Genomic DNA, 15,631 nt, shown 5'->3' with positions numbered 1-15,631 from the left:
GTAATAACTACAATTAATCATAAAACTAAAATTTTGGGCAATTAAAAAAATGTACTCTTCAGATAGTGATATTTTTCATGTAATGTTGTGATTATATAATAAGAAAATATGGGATATTTGTAATGTAAGATTAAGTCGGTGTCAAAATACTGTAAGTTCAACACAATTTAGAATAATATTGAAAGTAATTGAAGATAACCTTGAATATTATAAAGTTGTTCGTTGATTTGCTCATCGTTCGATATATATATGCCGTCTACTCTTAAAAGTCAGTCTGCATTCACTGTGACTAACCTCAAGTTAATTGACTTCAGAGATAGCAATATTATAAGTTAGGAAGATTTGAAAGTTAAAATATAATTCATCCCCTAGGGTCATCAATAGTTTCGTTACAAAATTCAAGCGACGAACCGAGTGCGACGCCTGATTGGGTTCCAGCTAATGTGTAGATTCGACAATTGACTACAATTACAAAAGGCCAACCACAATCTTGGCAAGTGTAATTCTTTTTTACTGTGTAGATTAACATGTGCAACCAAATTTGAACGTAGATTATATGCCAACCACACTCTTGGCATGTGTGATATTTCTTTCGTTTTTGGATTAACGTGTGTGTAATCAAATTTGGACGACGTTTATCCACAACCACACTCTTGTCATGTGAGATTATTTGCTTCTGTGTGGATTAACATGTGTGTAGCCAAACTTGAACGCCTATTAAATGCCTATTCACACTCTTGACATGGGTGCCATTTCTCTCCTCTGCGCAGCTAAACTTGAACGTTGATTAAATGCCTTACCACACTCTTGGCATGTGTAAGGTTTTTCTGATGTGTGTAGCCAAACTTTAACGTCGATTAAATGCCTTACTACACTCTTGGCACGTGTCAAATTTTTCTCCTGTGTAGCTAAACTTGAACGTTGATTAAATGCCTTACCACACTCTTGGAATGTGTAGGGTTTTTCTTCTTTGTTGATTAACATGTGTGTAATCAAATTTGAACGACATTTAAAACCGGTATCACACTCTTAACATGTGTGATATTTTCTCCTTTGTGGATTACCATGTGTGCAGCCAATTATGAACTTTGATTAAATAACTTACCACACTCTTGGCACCTTTAAGTTTTTCTCCTGTGTGGATTATTATATTTTGCAGCCAAACTTTAACGCCGATTAAATGCTTTACTACATTCTGATCATGTGTAAACTTTTTTCCTGTGTGGACTAACTTGTGTGTAGGCGAACTTCAAAGTTGAAATGCCTTATCACGTTCTTGGAACCTGGAAGGTTTTCGTCGTGTGTGGATTAAAATGTGTGTAGCCAAATTTGAACGTCGATTAAAAGCCTTACCACATTCTTGGTAGATGTGAGTTTTTTCACCTGTGTGGATTAACATGTGAAAAGCCAAAGTTGAACGTTGGTTCAATGCCTTACCACACTCCTGGCAGGTGTGTTTTTTCTCCTGTGTGGATTAACATGTGCCTAGCCAAGGCTGAACGTCGTTTAAATGTCTTAGTACACTCCTCGCACGTGTAAGGTTTTTCTCCTGTGTGGGTAATCATGTGTGAAGCCAAATGTGAACGCCGTTTAAACGCCTTACCACATTCTTGGCACGTGTGAGGCTTTTCTCTTGTGTGGATTAACATGTGTTTAGTCAAACTTGAACGTTGGTTAAATGCTATACAACACTTTTCGCACGTGTAACCTTTTTCACCTGTGTGAATTAACATGTGTCTAGCCAAATTTGAACGTTGGTTAAATGCTTTATCACACTCTTTGCAAGTGTGTGGTTTTTCACCTGTGTGGTTTAACATGTGTTTAGCCAAACTTGAACGTTGGTAAAATGCTTTACCACACTCTTGGCACGTGTGAGGCTTTTCTCCTGTGTGGATTAACATGTGCGTAGCCAAAGCTGAACGTCGACTAAATGCCTTAGCACACTCCTGGCACGTGTAACGTTTTTCTTCTGTGTGGATTAATATATGTGTAGCCAAAAGTGAACGTCGATTAAATGCATTACCACACTCTTGGCACGTGTGAGGCTTTTCTCCTGTGTGGATTAACATGTGCGTAGCCAAAGCTGAACGTCGACTAAATGCCTTAGCACACTCCTGGCACGTGTAAGGTTTTTCTCCTGTGTGGATTATCATGTGTGAAGCCAATTGTGAACGTTGTTTAAACGCCTTACCACACTCTTGGCACGTGTGAGGCTTTTCTCCCGTGTGGATTAACATGTGTGTAGCTAAATGTGAACGCCGTTTAAACGCCTTATGACACTCTTGGCACGTGTGAGGCTTTTCTCTTATGTGGATTAACATGTGCGTAGCCACATCTGAACGTCGACTAAATGCCTTAGCACACTCCTGGCACGTGTAAGGTTTTTCTCCTGTGTGGATTATCATGTGTGAAGCCAATTGTGAACCTTGTTTAAACGCCTTACCACACTCTTGGCACGTGTGAGGCTTTTCTCCTGTGTGGATTAACATGTGCGTAGCCAAAGCTGAACGTCGACTAAATGCCTTAGCACACTCCTGGCACGTGTAAGGTTTTTCTCCTGTGTGGTTTATCATGTGTGAAGCCAATTGTGAACGTTGTTTAAACGCCTTGCCACACTCTTGGCACGTGTGAGGCTTTTCTCCTGTGTGGATTAACATGTGTGTAGCCAAATTTGAACGACGATTAAATGACTTACTACACTCTTGGCATGTATGAGGTTTTTCACCTGTGTGGATTAACATGTGTGTAGCCAAAGTTGAACGTTGATTAAATGTCTTACCACACTCTTGGCATGTGTGTAGTTTTCCTCCTGTATGAATTACCATGTGCGTAGCCAAACTTGAACATACTCTAAATTCCTCTCCACATATGTGAGATTTTTCATCTGTATGCACTAACTCACCACTTGACATAGTTGAACTTCGACTAAAGCGTTCATCACTCTTTTGGTACGTATGACGCTGTTCACTTTCCTGTGTCACCATATTTCTTGTACAACGTGATCGGTGAAATCCTCTGCCAAACCGCGTCGAAGTATCAGATTCCTCATAAGAATGAGAAATGGCTTCATTTAATGTAGTAAACTTATCCCCTTTTCCGTGGAAAGCAAATATGTTATCGCGCCTGTAACGAATTCAACAAACAAGGAAATGTGAATGGAGATAATGATTAAGTAGCAACAAAAAATGTAATCATTCGCTATATTACATGATAAAGTTACGCTTCATTTGTTTTATTACATTAAATATTGTAGAAATATGAAATGGAGTACCACTGGAAAGTCAACATATCAATATTGTCTCAAAATAAGTGGCTGTAGTTTGTTTCACTATATCAAATTGACCCATCATTTATATCGTGGCGGTCATAAGTCTATGAACAGGTATTGTCGGCTGCCTAGACACGAATGCACAGTATGAGAATTACATCTGTCTTATCTGTAGTTACGTGGGGAGAAAAAACAAACTTGCGATCCAAAGGTTGAAGAACAATTCAACGTATTAATAGAAACTGTACCGAAGATCATTTACTTATCTCATCATAACAGGAACACGAAAGCGTTTTGAAACGAATTAAAAAATTACATACAACTTTCCAAGCTAAGGCAGAAAAACTTAAAGTAACAAGACTAAAGACGAATCATTTGCAGCGTAGTGATCGCGGTTCAGTCGTCTAGGCGCTTGACCAGTAATCTCGAAGTTCTTCGATCGAATACAAGTCAAGCATTTTTTTTTTTTACTTTAGGAATTTTGAGTTGATTTGAGTTGATTTTAGTTTAGCGTACCTTTCAGCAGCGGGGCTATATGAGACGTGGACCTACTGATTAACGTGAAATCCGAACCACATGAGCTCCCGCCGGGAAACGAACCCGGGTCTCCCACGCCAAAGGCACGTACGTAACCGCTTAGCAACGGAGGAGCTCTTTAGGAATTTAATGGAGATAGACCGGCGATAACACACGCTTCATTACATTCAAATATTTGATACTCGTTTGTTTAAACACTTGAACTATCAAATTTTCAGGAATAATACTAGTAATAATAACAATTATCTCGAAGAATATTTAAAAATTAAAAACTTATTATCGCTCAGGTCGTACCATTACAAGCAGAAACGTGATATTAGGCGCACAAAAAAATATTTCGGTTTTGTGTAAAGTTGCCAATGAAAAGAAGAATTTCTCATCTCAATTCTAAAACAAACCAAACAAATCGTGATGAAACATTTTAATTCGAGACGGGTACAAGGTCAGCTCACACTATCGTCATGCTTTGGAGATTAGAATCGAGACGAGAACAAAGCTATTGTAAATATTTCTCATTTTATCTCGATTCTCGAAATAGTGTATGCCACTCTTTAAGCAACAATTGCTCTGTAGACTGAATCTTATACATCATTTTGTTAGTTTGTATTTCAGAGCTCACTGAATTATGGTCTGTGTATATATTTTTGTAGCAAAGCTTTTATAATTACATCTGGAAACTTGAGAAGTTAGTTTATTACAAGCTGTAGTGTTCAATTATATTCAGTTCTGTTGTTACGGTTTTTTTTCCTGAAAACGTACAGTAGAATATATTCTGCACGAAATATTAGCGGAAATTTTTCGTTTAAATTTGAGTAGCTGTAGTGGTGTCTCATGAAGGTACGGAACCGCTTTCCCGAGACCCCTTCGACATCTTCTGTAGCTTAGCCGGCATAACCATCACTTAAAAACAAAGTTTCTTACGGCTCTTGTGAGTTCAGAATCCTTACTTTCTACACAAAATATACCTTGAAAATTTCCGTTATAACATTTGACTAGTTGTAGGGAAACTTTCCTTTATAACATTTAGCTCGTTGAAGGGAAACTTTCCGTTATAACATGTAGCTAGTTGTAGGAACGTATCGAGAAGGTATGTGCTGTTGGTCCTGACACTTTTCTCCAATCCCAACTATTTTGTAACTTATGGCTTACGCTACGGGCGATTTTACAGGCTTTAATACAATGTGTTCTCATACGGAATTTGTTACCTATACTATTATTATTATTATTATTATTATTACTGAATATTTGAGACCTTCGTACAACTGTTTATACAGATAACGTGTTGAGTTTTGAATCTGATTAGCCTAGTGTCGACAGTCAATTTCCATCAGCTCCTGCGCGAACACAATTAATCAAAAATAAAGGAGAGGGATAGATAAAAGCAAGAAATAAGAAATGTAGATTTTTCATATAAGTTAAGTAAATATGTTTTGATCTTGAGAGCGACAGAGAGATTAATGTAGCTCATAAAAATTTTTCATGTTAATTTTTAATTTTATGTAGATGTGAGAGAATAGCAAACAGCTGATTGAATATATACACACACACATACATATTTTTACACTATGCACCTTCATGTGCATTTATGAATAACAGAAAATGCTTTAATACTAATACACAATAACACACTGAGTAAAGCTATGTGATAATATGTAAAAAAAAACAGTATCACGTGACAGTTTCAACACAATAACTGTGCAAAGAAACAGAGATCATATAGAGAATGCTTCGGAAAGCAGGAATTAGGACGTACTGGAAAGGAGGAAGCAGATTAATTGAACTAGTCAGAAGAACAATGAGGAAAGCAATAGCGAACAATGATCAAGGGGGAGTAATATATAGAGTGGAATGCGCGGAGTGTAACAAAATTTACATAGGAGAAACACACAAAAAAATGCAGAAAAGGATTAAACTGCACAAGTATGATGTAAGATTGAAAATGGACAACAATGCGATATACAAGCATCAGAAAGATACGAACCACAGGATAGGGTGGGAAGGAGCTGAGGTCATAGATGTAGAAAACAGAACTTTGGTGAGAAAATGGAAGGAAGCTAGGGTGATTATGAAGGTAGGAGGAAAGGTGATGAACTGGAATGCAGGATTCTCGAGAAATAAGGAGTGGGAGAAGATTCTGCTTAAAGAAGAAGAAATGAAAATGAAAAAGAAAGAAAGAGAAACAAGATAACAAGGAAAATAAGGATAATTAGAGGACAGAACGCATCTAGCAGAAAAAAGTAAACTTTTAATTGAACATGTGTGCAGCTAAAAAGTGAAAGTGAAAGCCGCACAAGTGTCACTCTTTAATGAAGGTGCGGAGCCTAATTAAAAGTTTATCTCCAACAGTATATATGTGATGACCAACTCCCAGCAGCCAGAAAGAGTGGAACTCTGATGAAGACCCAGTTCTTGTGTTGAAACTGTCACGTCATACTGTTTTTTACATATTATGACATGGCCTTGCTCAGTGTGTTATTGTGTATTAATACAAAATGGAAACAAGGCCTGATAGAATAGTTATAGAAAATGTTTTGTATATGGTACTAGTTTATATTTGTGTTAATTTTATATTGAAGCACTTCGCAAAGTGAAACCTGAGTTGTGAAAAGAAGGATTTGTTGTTAATGATCGTAATATCAAAATTTTTAGTGTCTCATATTTTAGGTTAATGTTTCTTATTTTCGTATTAAACTCAATTATTTATATTTTTGTACTATCAATTAGTTGCTCGTAATTCATTTCAATATGGAGGATAGTGTTTTAGAACAATTTCAAGCAATGTCGACAGAGGAATTAGAGAAACAATTAGAAACCATTGCTCAAAAATGGTAATGAATATTGGACATCTAGGGCAAAAAATAGATGAATCAGTAAGTAGGTGAACTCCAAAGGTCTATAACAGAAGCGATTTGGGAGCGTAGAAAAGAGCAAATTGAATGCCAAAGCAGACAGTTTACGTAATAATCTCAAAGTAGCCAAGAACTCCTTAACTGAGGTACGCTCTGAATTAGTTAATGCGGGCAATCATGTTGATTCAGTTACTGCTGAGTTTAAAAATAGTGTAGCGGAATGAAAGAAAGGTCTCACTGTGTTCTATGAATACATGCGAACGGCATAGGTTGAGTGTAGGCATACCAACAAAATACAACAGTGCAAAGAAGTGCAAGGCGGAAAAGAAACCGTAAATACTCTTGAATTCAAGCCGGCCCACGTTGTGAAAGATATGTGCCAAATAAACCGAAGAGTCGATTACAATCAGGAAAAGGAAATATGCAGTGTAGAGACAGCGAAAAAGGAAGAATCGTTACGTGTACCTGTAGACAATTGTTTCTAATGTAATTGTTTTGCCGACAAGGGATACCGATGTTTCACACATGATAAGCGGTAGCGTTGAGGTTGCGCGTATCCGCCCTCTTGAAGAAGCCAAGGAAAGCTTGAGAGTTTAATTGATGATTTTGTGTGATAACGAAGTTACAGTGTTGTTGCTTTTGTGTCGCAGGCAAATGGTTTTGCGCGATTTCACAAATTCAAATTTGTCCTTGTAACCGTGTATATCTAACGTAAGTTGGATTTTAGTGCTGTAAATCCATTCCAACTTTATCAGGCTTGAGTATTGTAGAAGGAAACGACTTCAAATTCACAGTTTAGAGTGTAGACCGGCCAAGCGAATTGTGTTTTACGTAGTGAACGTCTCGTACATAATATATCGGTCGGAAATGTTTACCGTAAACAAGCGTAAAAGTAACACTTCCAAAAAACCACACGCAGTTGAAAGTATATTTCCGTTATAGAACCCAAATGTAACACTAAGTTTAAGAAGAAAAATAAGATGGCAAATGATACCCAGTTGAGTTTTCGTAATACATTATTAACGTAAACTCGATTTCGAGGAGCATAATCAGCAGAGTTAAAATGAGCAATCGTGATCATAATATCAGTACATCAGATGCAACATTTATAGATTTCAGTTGCCGAAATGTTTGAATTTTCAATCTAGTACTTCACTATTGCGAAATTTTAAGAGCGAAAATTTAAGTGTAGTGCTACTCAAAATGTAGACCAGTTGATTGCTCGTAACGATAACAATGTTCGTCGACCTCCACGTACAGCGTATTCTCAGCGCGCACAACCACGAATTAGGCGTGCAGTAGGAAATAAGTTGGGAATAAAAGGAAAGTGCTTTGGTAAGCGTAATTCGGAACAAATTAAACTCGGTCAAAGACGAACTACATGGAAATTAAAGTCGAGCTGTAGGCGAGGTTATTTCGAGTCAAACATGCGGAAGAAGTATACAACGACCTCGAAGAATACTAAAAAGCTTAAGCGAAATCACGTACAAACATTGTATAGTAAACTACATGGCAAAATATAGTAACAATAAGCGCAAACATAAAAAGAAATTTATGACACGCATCGCAATGCAGTGTAAATTCAATTGTCGTAAAGGAAGGCTTGTCATTACGTGGAAATTTAGTAAATGCGCTGTATAAAGGTGAAAAGTTACGCAAATTAATCAAACTAACTGGAAAAGTACACGTAAACGTGCTAAATTACAGCTTACAAGAGTAACCGGCACAGATGGAAAATTAAAATCTTAGCCCAAATTCTTAGCCCGTGAACTTCAACCAAACTCGGAATAAACCCCGGAAGAGATGAGAAATCAGAAATACCGAATTGACCTTTTAAACTTTTAGAGAATAAAAAAGGATTACTGTTTATTTATTTGATTATTCTCCCAAATTTCGAAGGTTACTTTTCATAATCAAAGTGTGTGCCCATCGCTACTGACGCACGAGCCCAGAAAACCATCAATATCGCTCTACAATCAGGTACGTTCACTTAAATGTCATGTTTTATGGTTTCCTTACAGCTTTTGGAGATGAAAGATGAATGTTGAAAGGAGAGGAAGTACAGCATTGGAAATTTTAAACAGGTAATTGATTTAGAACGCTATTTCGGACTTTGAAATTGTAATAATACCACACTACTTTTGAAAAGTATGGCTATCCCGTTTTGGATGCGGACTTTCAGTATCGAATTCCTGTTAGGAAGTTTAAGTTTTGTATTTTTTTTTCTTTTCAGGTGTTTCCAGTTTTGGGAACCATACTTCATAATAAAATTTTATTATCAAATCTTGTTTTGAGTTTTTATTCATTCTTCTTTATGTTTAAATTAACATTTAGCTGTTCCCATACAATCAAGCATTTAGAGACATGTTAGGTAACTAGACATAATTACGAACATAATTAGAGAAGTACTAGTAATAACTACAATAAATCATAAAATTAAAATTTTGGGTAATTAAAAAATGTGCTCTTCAGATAGTGATTTTTTCATCTAACGTTGTGATTGTATAATAAGAAAATATGGGAAATTTGTAATGTAAGATTAGGTCGCTGTAAAAATACTGTAAATTAAACACAATTTAGTATAATATTGAAAGTAATTGACAATAACCTTGAATTTTATAAAGTTGTTCGTTGATTTGTTCGTCGTTCGATATATATATATATATATATATATATATATATATATATATGCCGTCTACTATGAAAAGTCAATGTGCATTCAATGTGACTAATGATACCTGAAATTAATTGACTTCAGAGAAAGCGATATTATAAGTTAAGAAGAGTTGAAAGTTAAAATATAATTCATCCACTAGGGACATCACTACTTTCGTTATAAAATTAAAGTGATGAAACCAGTGCGACGCCTGGTTGGGTCCCAGCTAATGTGCAGATTCGATATTTTCTAAAATTTCAAAATTTTGTTCTAACTTTTAATGTTTGGCATAATTAGAGAAAAGTGTCATAGTACCGTCAGATGGGGTTAATTGAGACTGAGACAGTTGCGTATTTTCTGTATTCGGAGTTTGCTACACTGTAAACATTTTTCGGGCGCAGTGAACGCTATTTTGTTCTTGTAGATCTAGTAGACTTGTACGTGTGTGTCGTGTAAAGATCATGTGCAAGAATAAGTGGCGGGGAGCTTAAGCTTAGAGTATAAACGTAAGCATTTTCTGACGGCGTTTCAACTTCCATGTGTGCATACTTCAAATATTATGGTTGAATATCTAATCGACTTGTATTTTACTATTACAAGTTGTGGAAGCTTCTTAACACTTTTTCGTTTCTGTTGGTCATATTTTGCCTTGTAGAGGGCGTTTTCTGACGAAAGGTGTGTTGCTGTGGTGACTGAGACATGCCAAGAGTATGGAAGAAAAAGGCGGGAAGTAGGTCCTATCGCAACTACAATGCAACTCAACTACAAGAAGCAGCAGAGTATTCGGAAAAGCATCCCTGCCAATCACTAAAGACTGTTTCGAGCAAGTTTAGTGTTAATAAGGATGCGTTACACCGCCGACTAAGAGGTACATACTAAGGAACCCCAGGAGGTCAACCTGTTCTAACCGTTGACGAAGAATACAAATTAGCAAATGGTAATGTTCACGCAGCAGAATGGGGGTTTAAATTCACTAAAATGGATGTACGTTTGATAGTTAAAGGATATCTTGACCGATCAGAAAGAAGAGAAAGAAGATTCAACAATAAACTGCCTGGATTGGAGTGGACAATTTTTTTTCTTCGTCGGCACTCGGCTGTTGTAACACAGAGATTAAGCCAAAACATTACTCGTGCCAGGGCAGGAGTTAGTGTGGAAACAATCAGTGCATACTTTAACAACTTACAAGAAACTTTGAAAGACGTTCCACCTTAAAATATTGTTAACTTTGACGAAACGAACTTTGTTGACGATCCTGGTAAATCTAAAATTATAACCAAGCGGGGAGGAAAACATCCTGAACAAATTGTAAATTCATCAAAGGCATCTAAATCTGTGATGTTTGCTGGTACTGCCGATGGCACACTACTACCGCCGTATGTGTGCTACAAAGCCGATCATCTTTGGGAATCATGGTGTCAAAATGGACCAACAGGAACACGTTATAATCGAACAAAATCTGGTTGGTTCGATCAGCATGTGTTTGAAGACTGGTTTATGACTACTGCACTCCCGTACTTCAAAAGGCAAAACTCCAACCTTAGAAAAGTACTGATAGGTGATAATGTCTCCAGCCATCTCTCCGATCTTGTGATTCAAGAGCTTCCCAAAGAGGAAATATAATTTGTGTTGCTGATTCCGAACAGTACGCATTTGTGCCAACCATTTTAGACGTTGCGTTTTTTGGACCTCTCAAGAGAACTTGGCGTGGGATTCTTTCTGCGTGGAAGAAAAAACATCGCGGTTATCTGACCAAAGACTTCTTTCCTTCCCTTATGAATAGTACTTTAATGAAAATAGAAGAAAATTCTGCTCAAAACCTTCAGGCCGGATTTGGAGCTACAGGCATTTTTGCTTTGGACAGAAATCAGGTTTTAAAGCGAATTCCAGATAAAACCAGAGGTCGGCCCTTCTTCCACTAATTGATCTGGTGCTTTTATAGATGCACCGCAATCAGCCAGATTTGAAGATAAAACTAAAAGGGAACGTAAAAGGCGTATTGATATTCAACCTGGAAAAAGTGTTACTTTGGGCTCGATGGATAAAGAAACCAATGACACAGGAAAAAACTATAATGACTTACGTGTTGATGTCAGTTTGGAGGCAGTTGAAGATGGAAGAGACAAGGAAAGCGAAAATATGCCCAACCAGCTTAATAGCAAGGAAGAAAATTTTTCAGCTTCTGGTACGAAAGGGAATGTTAAAATTGGAGATTTTGTAATTGTTACATTTCAGTCTCAAAGGGGTCGATGTTTAAAATTCATCGGAAGAATTTGTACTATAGACGGAGAAACTATTAAAGCCACTTTTCTGAAGGAGAGCACAAAAGAAAGAGGAGTTTTCATTTATCCACAAAAAAACGATACATAATCGTTTAATGTACAAGATATTGTATGTAAAATAGAACCTGTTAAAGTTATGAGACGTGGACGCATCTGTTTGATGTCTCTCTCTTTTAGCAAATAGTTTATCAAGTGTATTTCTAAGAAAGTGTATTTTTATTTGTTGCATTTCAGGCTGTAGTCTTTTTTTTTTTTTGTCCTACCCGTAATGTTGTATTGTAGTGTTAAAAATATAATTTCAAAAACGAAAACTAAGTCTCACCTTACCCTGATGTTAGAATTACTTGAGACGTACAAAGACAATTACGTATGTCTCATGTCACTTAACTGCATGGGGTGACATGAGACAGTCTATATTTAAAAATAAATAATGATTAAGAAGAGTTGAAGGCTTGGCAATACCATGAATGACAAGTGTGGTAAATACCTCCACGAATTCCGTACCAAACCGAATCTTTCCAACCATACAATGTGTCGTGACACATACAAATATTCAAAAATCGTCTCAAGTCGCCCCATTTGACGGTAATAAAATTGATGTTCGGATATTAGATTTTGATATAATACTTAGTTTTGATTTGGATTTATAGAAAATAATTAGAGTTTTGATTTGGATTTAGAGAAAGTAAATTAAATGTTATTCTTTTTGATGTTTGAAAATAACTTTTGTTTTGTTGTGCCGGGAAACATAAACCGGTCTCGAGAAAAAGAAAAAGGGAAGACCGTTTAAGATTCCACGGTACCCTTTACTACGATAAACACAGGACACTATGATGTATCGATAGTACGGAGTGTCTACGTTAGTTAGACAGTATATGGTAAAATTCAGGTTTATGTTATGAGAACATATTAAGATTGCTACGTACGAGTAAGCCCTGAACAACATTAATGTTTAATGAGCAAGTTAATATTACTGTTATCTTGTGTTTCACTAATGTGACAAATGCTCTCGGATGTGACTTTATTCTCGATAAAGATAAGTGCAATTGCTAGTAAGCCACACATAAGTATTAGGTAGGGCTCTTTAAAACGTTACATTTGTAAACCTACCAATTTTGTAGGTACGAGCGGGCCTGAAGTAATACTAATGATTAAAAAATTGATGAAATGCGGGGCTGTAGCATTAAGTCTCCTCCCAGGGTGTATTTCTTGTCGTCCTTTTCATTATATTTATTTTCTTAAAATGCCTCCTCAAGGCCTGAATGATGACAGCCCAATTAGGGTTGGGAAATTAACCCTGGTGTGTCACGACTTGAATGACGAAGGCATGCAACCAGGTTGGAATGTAATGTCTTAGGGTAGAAGCGACCCTGCAAGCTTCAACTGGAAGAGATCGTCACCACCGTTGGTTTTAGGAACCAATTCATTAATCTGTATTTTTGATGAATGACTTACAACCTGTGTTGTCAACTAATAACGCACAGAATGGCGCTCCGTAAGGCTTCACCGCCGTTAAACTCAATTATTTGTATTAAATTGTTCAAACGGTTATTAGTTAAGTTGTATAATGCAAGTTACGTTGTATAATAAACGAAACTGACTTAACATTGACGGAAATTCTTTTCAAATTTGGCGGTCTCTACAGTGACTGCTTTCTATACCACTACAACAACAAACCGTCCCTGTAATTAGAACTGATGCTGACCCCAAAATTAATACCAAAATAAAGTTACATGTTTTATCGTAGAGTGTAGTTAAAACTTCGTGTATACAGTTCATGGTTTTACCTACACATGACTGTGAAACTGTTTTCATATTTTGTGGGAAGAAATGCCCGATGTGCAAAGTAACCCCTTGTTAAAGTAGCTAGTAACCACTATAAGCGACATGAAGTATCAAAATTCAGAGTGGCAAATCATAACACGGAACTATGAAAATGATTGGGAATGAAGGGATCCATATAATTAAGAAGTTACGTCCCTAATGTCTTGTGTTACATTGGAACACTAATATACAAGCAAAGAAAGCATTACCTATAAAATACTTACCTTTCAGGATGTTACCTATAAAATACTTAGGAACGTACAAGAACACATTCAACACGTAAGACATGTAAGTCATCCTAAATACAGAATTTTGCGCTATCCTTGTTTACCCACATTTTGCGTAATGCCCTAATCTGCATAGCAATCTTATTTTTACCGGCCATCTAGTACATGCTGGTTAGCGTAGTTTTTACAATAATTCATATATCATGTACGTTCAACAAGCCCCTAAAGTGATCCCATATTGAGAAATGCAGGCCCATACACTAGAAAAGATTCCTTGGAATGTGAAAAGTCAACTTCCTTGAAAAAATGAGTGCAACTATGAAATGGACTGATGTATGAACCTCTACAAATAATGAACATCTATTGTTGGTTAAAATATTCTTTATCTTGTATTTTACTTATGTCTTTCGAAGCCCGACGGAAAAATCAGGCTAGACCCATTTGAGATAAATCCTAAATAAAATCACAAACGTCCATAGTTTATGTTCGAATATAATACATTACAGGTTTAATTTTAGGATAATTACAATTCTCATTATTTGTTATTTCACATAAGTCTCTATATAAATAAAACAATATCGTCGAGCACCCATATTTTAAATATATGCCACAATTAGTGAGAAATGTGTAACAAATAATAAAGAAATAATTATTTTATCAAGATATGAACTACATAAGAATTGCATGGATGGTATCAATCTTATTATTATTTTTATTTGGTATACAGCTAGTCTATGTGTGCCATGTCATTTCCAAATTGTAGGCTACTAACTCACGTTCATGATATCTCTCATACCTAAGTATTTATCGTGAGGTATTGCTTTTAACAAACAAAATTTCCGAAACCATGTAACCGTATTGTCAATCTGAGCCAATTAGTTAATGAAAAATTGAACATTACCTTTCTGGCCGAACTGAATTTAAACTTTTTGTTGTTAATTGTTGGGAGTCATTAGAATACGACGCGCAAGTCTCCTGAACCACTATTTTTCTTAGCGTTTCTATATTACTTTCAAATGCAGGATCTTCTTCTAGTGCTAATTCTGGTTTCACCCTATCAACGTTTAGTTTCAAGTCCAAAGAGCATATAGCTGTATCCTTGTCCACTGATACCTCTTCTTCCGTTGTAGATAATTTTATCTCTTTGTTGTCATTCATTAGTTCGTATGTCCACCCTTTCCCTTCGAGCGGATCTTCAAGAGGTAAGTCATAAGCAATTTCTTCTTTGCACATCAATTCCAACTTAACAGACGCCTTACCAGCCATTGTGAATTGAAATATAATAAGAATTTAACACTGTTCTTATACTCCCTTTATATTTTACGTTGCCAGTGTTAATGACATGATTTACAAGTACGTTCTCCAAAAGCAACTTTATATTTCCAATCATCTTCTTCTTCCTCTTATTTTTCTTCATCAGCTACAATTGCTCTCTCGGCAATTGATTGTTTGTTTGTAGTAAGCATCTTAAAAGTTTTGCATAGTATCATTATCACTGTATTGAACAAGAATATTGGCAATTTAGAAAGGTTATTAAACGTGTAAGATGTAAAAATTAGAATAGTTGAAAAATGATAAAAAGTAACAAGATGTGTATAAAGTCATAAAACAGATAGAAAGTACTAAGTATGATAAAGCGAAAATACGTGAAAAAAAAAAGAATTGTCGCAATCAGGAAAAAGTCAAATTTCAGGCCGTGTCCAAAAGATACAAGTTCGCATTCGAAGTACGCTCACTTCCGGAAGTGACATCACCTAGTGTTCAAGTTCACAAGTGTGCGAGTGCATAGTGCGTACTGTGCGAGGATATACATAGTGATGGGCCCTGGGAATATTCCCGGTGGGAAGGAATTTAAAAATGGGAATATTCCCGGGTTTTTTCCCTGGCCTATAAATTCCCGGGAAGGAATTTATTTCCATTAATTTACTTTATCTTCCAAATTATAAGAACCATATGGCTAATTAATTTATTTAATATATTATGATTTA

General features: G+C 36.2%; 1 protein-coding gene across 1 annotated transcript; it reads right to left on the bottom strand.

The window, feature by feature from the left end:
- Positions 1 to 249: 249 nt before the first annotated feature.
- On the bottom strand, positions 250 to 15,385 carry LOC145676013 (uncharacterized). The gene is made up of 2 exons (XM_081746851.1): positions 14,545 to 15,385; positions 250 to 3,123 (listed from the first exon to the last, which is right to left on the bottom strand). Exons 1-2 carry the CDS (start codon positions 14,907 to 14,909, stop codon positions 1,434 to 1,436), a joined length of 2,055 nt encoding a protein of 684 aa, XP_081602977.1. The 5' UTR covers positions 14,910 to 15,385; the 3' UTR covers positions 250 to 1,433.
- Positions 15,386 to 15,631: the final 246 nt, after the last annotated feature.

This window comes from Thermobia domestica, chromosome 18, assembly GCF_964235325.1.
Source record: "Thermobia domestica chromosome 18, izTheDome1.hap1.1, whole genome shotgun sequence".
Lineage (NCBI taxonomy): Eukaryota > Metazoa > Arthropoda > Insecta > Zygentoma > Lepismatidae > Thermobia > Thermobia domestica.
The sequence above is the reverse complement of the archived record's forward strand: the minus strand, read 5'-3'. Positions and strand labels throughout refer to the sequence as shown.

What these genes read in the sequence shown, in the direction of transcription:
- LOC145676013 (XM_081746851.1), bottom strand. Translation starts at nt 14,909, where the DNA reads ATGGCTGGTAAGGCGTCTGTTAAGTTGGAATTGATGTGCAAAGAAGAA. An exon ending in AATTCAGTTCGGCCAGAAAG is followed by an intron (nt 3,124 to 14,544) that starts GTAATGTTCAAT and finishes AATTCGTTACAG; the next exon opens with GCGCGATAACATATTTGCTT.